This window comes from Nyctereutes procyonoides, unplaced genomic scaffold (genome assembly GCF_905146905.1).
Source record: "Nyctereutes procyonoides isolate TBG_1078 unplaced genomic scaffold, NYPRO_anot_genome, whole genome shotgun sequence".
Lineage (NCBI taxonomy): Eukaryota > Metazoa > Chordata > Mammalia > Carnivora > Canidae > Nyctereutes > Nyctereutes procyonoides.
Window position 1 is genome coordinate 24,701,081 of NW_026575140.1, and position 13,190 is coordinate 24,714,270.

Here is a 13,190-nt window from a genome sequence, read left to right on the forward strand (position 1 = left end):
CAACCACAATAAACTTGTCCTGTCGGGGACACGGGAGCATCATGAGTACTCCAGGGCCTGCGGCAGCACTGGACAGCCAGTGGGGGAGGGCTGGGCAGGGCGGCCTGTCTGAGTATCCTCCTGGCTGGCCCTGTCCCACATCAGCTTTCCTCCACTGCCTCCGTCCACCCACTTCGGCCATAATGTACCAGGAGTGGGAAGTGGTCTCCCAGCAGGCAGAGCTCTGGCACCGGCCGTCACCGAGCTGCGTCCCGGTTAGCATAGGCCTGAGGCCTAGGGAGGAGCAGCATCTGTGGCAGAGGAATTAAGTTTGTTGCTGAAAAGCATCCACAAGGAAAGGGACCATTTATCAACTCTAGAAAGGGAAAGGACCTCGAGGTCACCTGGAAGGCGTGTCTAGACCACTGGTCCGGTGGCATCTGGTCTTTGCTATGGCCATGGGTGTGCTGAGCTAGGCCAGAAGTGGGGTGTGAAGGGCAAGTTCACAGGCCAGTTTTTGCCTCTGGCCCCCATGTCTCATTTGCACACTGGGGATGAAACTCCCTCTCTTCCTGGCTGGCATCTCAAGTGTCCTGGTGCCTGTGCGGCCACATGCTGAGAACAGATACATCTCCAGAGGACCAGGGGGATCCCATGTCTGAGACTCTGTGGGGATTGTCCGGAGTGGGCAGACCCACACAGGCAGACTATCAGCATGACTGCTGACAGCTCAGGTTTCCTTCGGGGTGATGGAAGGTTCTGGAACTAGATGGCTGCGACAGTTGCCTAGCATCATGAATGTGCAAAATGCCAGAGTTGTGTGCTTTGTGATGATTAATTGTATCTCCTATAGATTTAACTTTTTAAAAATCTTTGGAAGCAAAACAAGAAGACAAAGGGACAGGAGGGAACTGGTTGTGTGCTTTCCACTAGGCAGGGACACGGGCTCCTGACCAGAGTGAGGCGTGAGGCCACCAGGATATGAGACAGCCAACAGCCCTCTGTGACAGCACTGTAGGGAGGACCTCAGATACAGAAGACAGGCCACAAGGATAGTATGGCACCATGGTAGCAAACCAAGGCCCTGTTTAACTGACCCTCCTGGGAGTTTGAATCCCAGAATCCTGATCGTATGTAGACTTTTAGAGTCAGCCTGCCGGGCATGTGTCCCATGACAAATCCTCACTGATTTTAATGATTAAAATAAAGAGTCTGAAGCCTTGATGTGAGTCTTCACAGATACCAAGCATTTGGTGTGGGGACCTCTGTCCACATTGGTCCTTTGTTATTATGGCTGCGGGGCCTTGCTGTGGCTGCCTCAGGGCAGGACAGGCTTCCACACTGGGTGCTTCGGTGGGCATGAACACACTGAGCAAACCCTGAGTGCCTAATAAATGAACCAGAATGCTAATGGAATCCTCTGCCTGCCAGCTCAGTCCCTCTTGGGCCATCTGTATACCAGTGCTTTCCAATGGCCCCCGGAGACAGTCCACCATTACCAGGGCTTTCTGGAGGTGGCAGCAGCCCCAGCCTCAAGCCTGGGCACCAAGAGTCTCCCCCATGAACATCCAGAGCCAGTCTCATAGACTGTGGGCAGCTGTGAGTCTTAGCGGCCACCTGCACACACCACGTGGAGCCCTGTATCCTTGTCCCAGGCTCTACTGCTGGCCCTGCAGCCCTCTCCTTTCTCTTCTGCAGGTTCCGTGGGGACCCCGCTGCCAGGTGTCGAGGTGCGCATTGTCTCAGAAAACCCGAAGAAGGAGGGTTGCCCCTATGTGCTCCATGCAGAAGGAAATGAAAAGGAGACGCAGGTGGGCTGCTCTGTGCTCCGCTGGCGGTGCACGCATCACACAGCCATACCAAGTAATAGTGACAGATCTGGTGATCATAAGTGAATGGGAATCATAGACAAGGATTGGTGGGAACTGGAATTTTGGTTTAAGAGGAGGTAACTTCGTCTATAGCCAACACACAGACTAGACTTAAGAGATGTCAGCAGCAGTGGGTGTGGGTGTCAGCTTCTCTCCCACTCCACACTGGCCTCCCCTGTGGTCCTAGTGTCCATGTCTGAAGGAGATGCTTGAGGAGATGGTCGAGCAGATGGGTAGAACTGGGTGGTTTTAGGTGTAATCTTATGAAAATGTCCATCCAAGAAAACCCCTCACCAGGTCCCCCAAGTGGAGGTCAGCCTGTGGCTCCTTCCCCGGTTCCCTTGGCCTCCAGACCCTGCCCTCCGTGTGTGTGGGCAGGTTCCATGCTGCCCTCTTCAGGACAGCCTTGAGGTCCTGAGGCACAGCCATCACTCCCTGACCACCCTCTGCCTGGGCTCTTACCTCAATAATGGCTGGCCCAGGCCTTCAGCCTCAGCTGAAAGGTCAAGAAGAACTTGAGGTCTTCTTTTGGCTCACAGCCTGCGCCCTGCAGCCCCTTTGCCTCCTCGTGAGCCTGCTCATGCTCCAATAACCTGTGCCAGCATCCGATGGTCCAGCCCTCCCTACTGTGATGGGCTGCTTCCCCCTCTAGACATGCAGCCTGTTTGCTGGGTCAGGGATGACTGGGTGTGGGTTAAGGGACCCTGGCCCTTCAGGGCGTGTGGGCCAGTCACATGCCAGCAGCACAGACAGCATCACCCACTACTGCATCGTCCAGGTGCCATTCACCTGATGACTTGGCCTCCATACATACCTGGGGACCATTTCCCCCTAAAATTACTATTAAATCCACTGCTTCACCTGGAAGGCAGGCAGCCCACCCACCTGCCAGTGCTCCTCAACTGTCTTTACTTGCCTCCATGTACAGAGAGCTCTGGCAGCCAGGCCCTTGACCATCAGAAGGAAACATGTTCCAAGGGTGGCCCTGGGCGGACCAATACCACTGCCGGGGCCTGGGGGTCATGGGGATGGGAGAGGCTGAGGGAGCCAGAGTCCCACTTCCCCACATGTGAGCCAAGCACACACGCACCCACGACCTTCTAAATGTGAAGACTGGGGATTCAGTGCTCTTGATGGCATGTTCTAGAACATTCTCAGCTTGGTCAAGAAATCAGTATAACCATCTAGAACAGAGCTGCCTCGATGACCATGTGCAGGCTCAAGGCCACTGTGCATCCCACACACAGGCCTCAGTATGCATGACCCAGTGTGGGGCGCTGTGACCTGGGAGGCTGCCCTCTCCCCCATGGTCCTGTTCGCAGGAACCCCCAGCTGTGGCCTGAGTTACCGACCCCACCTCCAGACCGTGGGACTCTAGGCCTTGTGCATGTTACCCAAAAGGGCCATGCCTCACTCTGCATCTCCCTCTGCCCTTTCAAAGTGGGGACTCAGACTGTTGTCACTGTCCCCCCAGGACCTTGTGCAGCTTCTGTCTGGCTCCCCACACCATGAGGGCCAGTTATAACCCACATCTTTCCCAGGAACCCATTGGCACTATGACATGTGCATGAACACTGGGCAAGCTCAGGTCATCCTGAAGGAAGCATCATTTTCATGATGCATTACAGTGGAAACGAGCTAACCTGTTACCTCATCGGGGACCTAGGTGAGCCACGCGTGGGGACATGGTCTGGAAGCATGATTCCTCCAAAGCCAGGATCTACTGTGTTTACAAGGACTTGCAACATGTTGCTTGAAGTGCGGATGCCCTCTCTGAAAACAGGATTTGCCAAACAAACCTTTCCAGTCCTCCCATGACACGTAAATTCTCAGTACACTCCAAACTGGTGAGGACTGATGTGTTTAATGTTTCAGAAGTCAGGACAGCTGAAGACAGCTTCTCAATGTTTTTTAACTTTTAGTTGGAAATAATCTCAAACTTCCAGAAAAGTTGCAAAAATAAGAGTATGAAGAACATCCAGCCTTGTGTGTGCCCTCACACAAACCCACCTGTTGTCTGCACACCCTGCCCTCTCACTCTGGGCTGGGTGCAGTGTCCCATGGAGCCAGCAGGGTCAGAGATGGGTGTCGGCCGTGATGGCACTCAGAGGCAGTGCAGGGCATGGTGTCCTGCAGGCTGGGGGCTCTGGGGTCTCTTCCCTACAGAGAGGAGACCCTGGGGAGGGTGGGAGCAGAAGGGCAGCTAGGCCAAGTGGTACTTTCCAGACAGCAGGGAGAATTCACGTTTGCTCACAGGCCCAGAGCAGGGGGGAGAGGCATTCATGCCTGTGGCGCCCAGTGGCCATGGCAGTGGGGCAGTGCCCGAGTCTGAGAAAGGCCCTGACAACTCAGGAAGGGGGCTCACAGGGCATGTGGTGGGACACACCTGTGCACTCTCATGTAGTGAACCTATCATGTCTTATCCGTGTCCCCATCGTGTGGTTGCTCTGGCTATGGCTGGTTGGTGACATGGCTGCCTTCCCTGCCATCCACAGCCCTGTGCTGGTGCTTCCTGAGCCTTACTGCTCTGTCTGGGAGGACTTTAGGTGCTGGAAGAGTAGGCTCCCTCCTCTCCCCGATCTGGACAGTTCTCTGGCTCCATTTGTCTGACTGCTGTCTTGTCTCCCTGCTGGGCCGTGGTCAGGCCACACCTGCCCAGAGGACGCAGCGACTTTGTTTACCATAGTGCCGTGGCCACCCAGCTGGCTTCTCCTTTAACCCCTGTGAGCATGCCACACATTGTCTCTGTGTCTCTGTCTATTTACCTGCAAAGTGCTCCCTGTCAGGAGAGCCAAGCACCGGCCAGCAGCAGTGGGTCTCTCAGCAGACAAATGGCTTCAAAGCTGAATGAAGCCCCAGCCTGTACACAGAAGTATCTTCTCTTGCTGGAGCTTCAATGACCACAAGCTCAGGCTGGAGCAGGCAGTGAGAGTGAGCCCTCCTTCCCTTTATTTCCCCTTAAAAATTAATTATCTTGTTTATCTACATGCAAGCTGTCACTTTGGACAGCAGCCTGCTCAGTTGCCTCTCCTCCCGATGGCCACCAGCATCTCCTGGGTTCCCCTCCTGCATCTTCTCCTGCCCCTGCCTGTCGCTGACATCTGTTGCTGCTGCGTGCCACCAACTGCTGCACGCGACACATAGTGGGGCATGGCCTGGGGGCAGGGTGCCACAGGGCTTGGACACACTCTGGCCCTGCCATGGGTGGGGTGTGGAGACCATACTATCCCCACAGAAGCACGCACCTGGACAGACTGTCATCAGCCATGTGTTCCTTGCCTCTTGGGATGAGGTGGGTGTACCACCTCCCTACAAGGACCAGGTAGGAGGCGGCACTGCCCCAAATGGGGGATCTTTGCAAGGAAAAGGCAGGCCAGTGGCACTCATGTGCCAGACCTATGTGTGTGCAAGCTCTTAGCCACCCTGTGTTTCTCTGTTCCCAATAACCAGAGCCTGCCCCCAGATACCCTGAGAGGTGTGCTCAAGCAGGGGACGATAAGGACCCATACCTCCGTCCTGCCATGGGCCTCATCCTTGCATGTGTGTCCAGCCCATGTCCCGAGGCCTGATAAGTGGGCAGCACTGAGTGAGACAGCCGTTCATCAGGACACCAGAAGCCCACGGCCAAGGAGGGACCCAAGGGACTTCAGGTCAAGAGCTCTGCTGTGGGTCCTGCCCCTCCTCACTGGCCTCCGTGGCCCATAAGTTGCCCACCTGCATTCCTGCACCTTCCTCCACCACGCTTTCCCCCATTCCTTAGCGTGAGCTTGGGCAGGTGTCAGGGGTTCTACCTGGCGGCTTTCCAGCAACATCTACTGCTCACAGAGGAAAAGACATTCAGGCTGCTTGCAGATGAGGGAGCTGGAGGTTCTCTACCATGGTCCTGGTCACAGTAAAATGGGGTGACACTCATACATTGATGCACATGCCCTGGGGCACGTGGTACCCTACATGCCAGAACACAGGAGCCCCCTGTAGAAACAGCCCAGGCTTTGCAGTGTGTGAAGCACTGTTGTGTGTGACTGCAGGGCTCCCAGATCTGTGTGCCCCATCCAGCCTGCCCCTGCCCCGCCCTATGCTCTTCCCAGCACAGGTGGGGTGTGAGCTGCACAGCTCCAGCTCTGCAGGGACCTGGTGATCTAGGCCATGGGTTTTAGTCTAAGTGAATGTTTATTGTTATGCATCATCTTAGATTATTTCTCTATGATACTGTTCTCAGACTGTTCCTCTTCTCCTGGTTTATCTTCACTCTTGATAACACCTCACACCCTTGTCTCTAAAATTTACAATGTCAATGACCAAAATTAATCTGTCTTTATTTTTGTACGGTCTGAGTCAGTAACACAAGCTTTACTGTGTGATGGATGAATGTGTACTTAGAGCTTCATATTGCTGCTTCACTTTTCTCTCTCCCTAAAGAAAGGAAAAATGCTTTTTTTTTTTTTGCATAAAGAAAATGATGACATATCTTAGTTACTTGATACTTGCTTTCCCTACAACTGAGACTCCCTGGCAAATCTGTGCAAAAATTAGGATTGATACAAATTCTGTCTTTATGGTATTGAACCTGTGATGGGTACCACGTATTTGAGCAGAGTCTGTACATGGTTATATGTTCTCTATTGACCTGTGTATCTGTTTCTCTGCTCACACCAGTCTTAACTACTGCTGTGTTATGGTGAGTCTCAGAATGATGGCATTATGTCACCGACTTTATTCTCATTCAGAGTTGTCTAGCTATTCTAATTATTTTGCCTGCCATGCCAATTTTTAAAATAGCTTGTTTATATCTATACAAAAATCTTCTTGGGATCTTGATGAAAACTGCGTTAAATCTGGGGTGCCCAGATGGCTCAGTTAAGAGTCCAACTCTTGGTTTTGACTCAGGTTGTGATCTCAAGGTCATGAGATTGAGCCCCACATCGGGCTCTTAGCTCAGCATGGAGTCTCCTTCAGATTCTCTCTCTCCTCCTCCCACTTGCCCCTCTCCTCATTCACATTCTCACTTTCTCAAATAAATAAATCTTTGTCTAAATTGCATTAAATCTGTAGATCAGTTTAGGGAGAATTAACATCTTCACTCTGCCAAGTCTGATGATCCATGAACATGGTATGCCTCTGTACTCACTTAGGTCTGTTTTAGTGTGTATTTCATGCCCCACTAGATAAATAACCAGGTATCCCTCCTCTCTTCTCTCCTCCTTTCCTCCATCCTCCTCCTTTCCTTCTTTTCCAGTTATTGTAGGTGTGGGGTTTTCTATTTTTTGAACTGTTCATTGCAGGCATATAGAAATACATTGATTTTAGTGTATTGGCTTCATAACCCTTAGTAACCTTGTTAAATTCACTTTTTAGTTTTTGAAGGTATTTTTGTAGGTTTTCTGGGATTTTTAAAATATCAACAACCATGTTTTCTGCAAGTAGGAACAGTTTTACTTCCTCCTTTGCAATCTGTGTGTTTCCATTTCTTCTCCTTTCCTTAAATGCCCTGAGGAGGATTTCCAGTGTGATGTCAAATGGAAAAAAAAAGAGGGGGGGGAGACACCCTTACCTTGTCTTTGATCTTATGGAGAAGGATTGGTCTTTAATTATTAAGCCTCACATTAGCTAAAGGCTTTTTGTAGATTCCATCCTACTTATGATATGCTGAGTTCTTAGCATGAATGGATGAGATATTTTCACCTTTTTTTTTTTTTTGAGAAGATGGGGAGGTGCAGAAGGAGAGAAAGAATCTCCAGCAGACTCCTCACTGAGCACAGAGCCTGACACAGAGCTTGATCTCATGACCCTGAGATCATAACCTGAGCCAAAACCAAGAGCTGGATGCTTAACCCACTGAGCCACCTGGGCACCCCTGGATAAAATATTTTCAAGTGCTTTTTTTTTTTTTTTTTTTTTTTTTACATCAACTGCTTTTTACTAGGCTGCTAATATAGTGGATCACATTGGTGGATTTCCTAGTGTTGAATCAGCCTTGTGCTCCTAAGACAAACCGCACTCACTTGTGGCGTATTGTTTATTTTATATTGTGCTAGATTGGATCTGCTAGCCTTTTGCTGAGGACGTTTACATCAAGGTTTCCTTTTGTTGTGCTTTTTTGTCTTGTTTGGGTGTCAAGGTAATGCTAGCATCATCAAATGAGTTGGGGATTATGCCCTCCTCTCCTGCTTTCTGGAGGAAGCTACATATAATTGGTATCATATACTTATTGAGATGTTGGATAGAATTTACCAGTGAAACTATCTGGGCCTAGAGGCTTCTTTTTTGGAAGATTTCAACTATTAACTCATTTTCTTTAATGGTTATAGGACTATTCGGATCATCTAATGCATCTTGGGTGAATTTTGGTAGATTGCGGTTTTTGAGGAATTGGTCCCTTTAAGTTGTTGAATTGATGCACGTAGGATTTCTCACAATGTCCCTTTATTCATCTTTTTGTGTCTGTATAATCTGAGGTAATGCCCTTCTCATTCCTCTTGTGGATAGTTTGAGACTTCTGCTTTTTCCTTTGTTGTTCTTGCTACAAGATTATCCTTTTATTGAACCTTCTTCAAAGAACTTGTTTTTGGATTCCTGGGGTTTTCTCTTTACTTTTCCTTTTTCCAATTCATGCATTTACCAGCACAGATCTCCTTGCAGCACCCAGGCGCTTGCCCTCTCCCTGCAAATTTTGATATGTTTTCATTTTCATTCAATTCAAAATATTTTCTGATTTTCTTATTTTCCTTAAGACTTATTTGACTCATGGATTTTTTTTAAAGATTTTATTTATTTCTTCATAGACACAGAGAGAGAGGCAGAGACACAGACAGAGGAAGAAGCAGGCTCCATGCAGGGAGCCCGATGTGGGACTCGATCCCGGGTCTCCAGGATCACAGCCCAGGCTGCAGGCTGCACCAAACCTCTGCGCCACCAGGGCTGCCCCGACTCACGAATTTTTTATTTTTTTTTAATTTTTTTCATGGATTTTTTAGAAGTGTCTTTATTTTCCAAGTGTTTGGAGAGTTATCTTCCTGTTACTCATTTTTAGTTTTGTTCTGTTATAATCAGAGAGCATACTGGGTACAATTCCAGTTGTTTTGTGAAGGCATGTGTGCACCCCGGAATGCGGCCTTCTTGGTGAACATGCATTCTGCTGGTTTGGGATGCTGTGCAAATGGCGGTCCGGGGCACGTGGTTGGTGGTGCTCTGTGCCGCACATCCATGCCAAGTAACCAGTTCTGTCACAGAGGAGGGGTGTGTCTCCTCCATTGTAATTGTCTGTTTCTGCTTTTGGGTTTTTGCTGATATATTTTGAAAGTCTGTTACTTGGGGAATACACATTTTTAATTGTTACAGTTTTTCAGTGACTTGACCATTCTGTCGTCAGGCAGACCTGCTGGTAATGATCTTTGCTGTTAAGTTTGTTTGGTCTGGCATTAATATTCCAGAGTCAACGTAGTTTGTTTGGAGGGTGTTTCATGGTGTGTAGGGTCCCATCCCCTTGCTTCTAACCTGCCTGTGTAACCGTACCAGAAGTGAGTTTCTTAAAGAGAGTAGATGGTCGAATCATATATGGTTTTTCAATCCAGTCTGGCAATCTTTTAATTGGTGTGTTTAGAGCGTTTACACTTGACTTAATTATTGAAACACTTGAACGTACGCCTGCCGCCATTTGTTATCTGCTCACTGTTGTTCCCTTGGTGTCTCGTCCCTCTTTGGACTTATTTTTAGCATTCCATTTTAATTTACCTGATGAGTTTTTGAACATATGCTTTTGTACAGGTTTTTAGTAGTTCTAAGGACTACAATAAATACACTTCACTTTTTGAAACCTACTTAGACTCAGCACTTAACACTCCCAGAAGAACATGGAATTCCTCCAGTCAAAGAGAAAAACATTCAGTAACGCTTGTTAAAGATGGCGAGGCAGACTTTATTCAGGAGCATTGGGGTGAGTGAGGGCCCAGTGCCGTGGGGTTTTACAGTACAGGCGAGAGTTGGGCTTAGCTCTGAATGCAGTGTGGGCCAGGGGAAATGTCCTACATGTAGCCACTGGGGTCTGTGGATAGACTTGCTGAGGGAAACACAGGGGGGCAGGTTGTGAATCTGGCTAAACTACCTGCCCAGATCTCTGGTGAGGACATGCCAGGGTGATCAGATGTCACTTGGGGGTGGTAGCACATTTGAGGGTGACCAGGTATCAGGATGGGGGTCTCTTGCTAAAGGAATAGAGCAGAGTTCTTGCTAGAACTGGATTTCACAGGAAGGGCACAGATGGGCCTAGGAGAAGGTTCAGGAGCCTGACTGCAGTCTGGTCAGGCAAAGAGTCTTTGTCGCCACCGTATGGTCACTTTGCCTTTTCCCCATTTAGCATTGTGTGTAACGTCTGCATGTGTTATAAACTCCATCAGACAGTGCTACAGTGTTTGCTTTCAGCCTTCAGGATGGTTTTAAAGAACTCATGAGGAACAAAATGGTCAGTTTTGTTCACCCAGGTATTTACTGATTCGTTTGCTTTTATATCACTTCTGAGTTTCCATATTTCCCCCTGGAATCATTTCCATTCTGTCTGAAGAACATTCTCTGGTAATTCTTTCAGATCAGATCTGCTAGCCACAAGTTCTCTTGTTTTCAGTTTATCTAAGAGCATCTTTGTCTTTTCTTCCAAACCTGAGCATTACTTTCACTGGATATGGGATTTGGGGCTGAGGCTTGGAAGTGGGTCCCCCTTCTCTGGCCTGTATGGTTTCTGCCCAAAAGGCAGGCGTTGTCAGAAGCATGGCTCCTCTCTGGCCACTGCCAGACTTTTCCTTTATCCTTAGTCTTCAGTGATTGGCTTATGATGTGTCTGTGTTTATGATGAGCCTGTGTTTCTTTGGGTTTGCCCTTTTGGGGGTGTTCCTGGAGCTTCTTGAATCTATAGGTTTATGTATTTCACCATACTTGAGAGTTTTCAGCCAAATTTTATCCAGTTTCTCGCTGCTCCTGGCATCTCCTCTGCTGGGAATCTGGCAGCAGCAATGTTGGTGTGCATGGTAGTGAGGAGGACGAGTGAGCATGTTTTCCTGTTGCTCGAGTTAGGAGGGCAAATCCTATTGACCGATCTTCCAGTTCAGGACTCTGCTTTGTGACCTTCTGCTATGAAGTCAATCCCGGGAATGTTTCCTACTTCTGTCATTGTATTTTTCAGTTCTAAAATTTCCATTTGATTTTGCTTTATAACTTTTATTTCTCTCCTGAGACTTTCAATTTTTCATTTACTTCTTGGGTGTTTGGTCTTCCTTTTGGAGCACATTTGTAGTATGTGGTTTAAATTCTTTGTCAGGTATGCCTAAACATCGGTGCCACCCTGCATTGTCCTGCACCGATGGCCTTTTTTTGTTAAGAGTTGACATTTTGATGGCTCTTCACATGCTGAGTAATCTTGTGTCCAGGAAATTTCAATATTACATTGTAAGACTCTGGATCTCATTTCTGTCCGTTGGAGGAGGCTGACTTCTGTGTTGTTTTATTTCACCCCATTGGCTTCAGCCCACAGGTTTCAGCCTGCCTTCTTGGGGTTGGCAGCCATGCACACTTGTTTCAAGGCCTTTACCCCACAGGTTTGCTGTCCTATGACCACTCTGACCTGAGCAGTGGAATCAGATAAAGGGCAGAGGTGGGAAGATGGGTGGGGTTCAAATGAAGTGTGTGGTTTGGCGGGAAAACAAACACAGACCTCTTCTAAGCAGGCTGGTTGACGGGTGCCCGGCTGGGCCCCAAATGTGGAGCCCAGTCCCCTTAGGGCAGGGGCACCTGTGTCAGTAGGAAGTGGGCTACAGAGTCAGAGGGGAGCTGCTGATGCGGGACAGGCTCTGGCTGCCTGCCTGCCGCATCGGCCTTGGAAATGTGGATTGTGTCCAGGCCTCAGACAAATGAGATGGTTTTACAGCCTCTTTAAAAGGGTCTCTAAAAAAGGGGGGGGGGTCTCTGATTTTTATTTTTTTTTTAAATAGAGGGGGCTGGTTCTTCCCCAGAATGAGTTCATTCCAGGTGGGAGTTGATGAGTAAGAACAGAGCATCCCTGGCCCCTTTCACTCACCTTTGCTCTGTCCAGTGATGGTTTCACACAGGGCCTGACATGCACGGGCCTCTACACATTGTTTTTCTGACTTCACTGAAGCCCTACTCAGGTTCTTATAAAACCCAGCCTCCCTCCCGCCCTGTACTGTGGTCACCACGAGAGATGAATCCCCTGCTTCCCGGGACCACATAATCTGGGTGCCACTGTGTCCTGGGTACCTGGGGCTTACCCACAGAGCCATCCTCTCAGTTGTGCTCCACCTCCTCCTCACCAAGGAAAGAGACCGACTCCAGAAGGCCCCACGGGAGCCTCCGAAGCCCAGCTGCTACAGCCCCGGTGGGTGTGGTGGCTGCCCATGCCTCCCTGAGGCTCCTGTGTGCCATGGTTTGTGCAGGAACACCCTGAATACGGAGTTTCATGGAGTGTCAGGAGCACAGTTTTAGAAGAGGACGGGCAGCTTGAACCTTGAACCCTGCCACGCCCCGATTATGACATGGGTCAGTGACTCATGTCTTCGAGTCTAGAGCACGGGGCTTTTTAGGATGAATGTGGTGACACAGCTCCCCACCCTAGTGGGCCAGCACTGCACCGTGTCGTCTGATGGAGTTCCAATGTTGAAAGATGCATTTTTCAATCATTTCCAACAAAGTGTCTAATTTCAGAAGCGAGTATGATCAACTGGGGGAGGGGTCACGAAAAAGGCAAATGAAGCCCCCATCTTGAGAGGTGTGTGCTCTCTCCCTTGCTGACAGGTGACCCCAGGGTTCAAGGAAAAGGAAGGGGAGCTCTTGGTCAGGGGACCATCTGTGTTCCGAGAATACTGGGACAAACCAGAAGAGACGAGACAAGCCTTCACCTGGGATGGCTGGTTCAAGACAGGTAGGAGGGGGGCCTGGACACCCCAGAATCTTCTGTCCAGGACAGAAATAGGGGGTGTACTCTGTCTCACCCATCATGGGTCTGGAGCCCCTGGATGTCAGACCCTCCTTGCCTCACCCTGAGGCCCCTGCTTTAGAAGTCTTCTTCCCTCGCCAGGATCCAAGTTGTTCTGGGGTTCCTTTTCCATTTGGGTCATTTCATATTCTCCATGCTATGCCTGGGCCCTGCCTTGGTGTGCAGTTGGCACCATCCCCGCAGGACGCAGAGCCTGCCTAGGATCCCCCTGCATGCCTCACTTGGCCACAGTGGTCCTGAAATGTGGACTTTATAGCAGACACTGTGAATATTAGGTTTGCAACATATAGATTCACTGGTATCCCAGAACAGCAGCCCTGGCCTATAGGTGGTTGGGTTCT

At 49.5% G+C, this 13,190-nt stretch overlaps 1 protein-coding gene across 4 annotated transcripts in view; it reads left to right on the top strand.

The window, feature by feature from the left end:
• ACSF3 (acyl-CoA synthetase family member 3) overlaps nt 1-13,190 on the top strand; it is a 50,316-nt gene that overhangs the window by 23,949 nt on the left and 13,177 nt on the right. For all 4 annotated transcript variants that reach the window (XM_055305837.1, XM_055305839.1, XM_055305836.1 and 1 more), the window contains 2 exons: nt 1,678-1,790; nt 12,648-12,774. In XM_055305837.1, the coding sequence (XP_055161812.1) occupies nt 1,678-1,790; nt 12,648-12,774 (240 nt within the window). The remainder of the gene's footprint in view (nt 1-1,677; nt 1,791-12,647; nt 12,775-13,190) is intronic.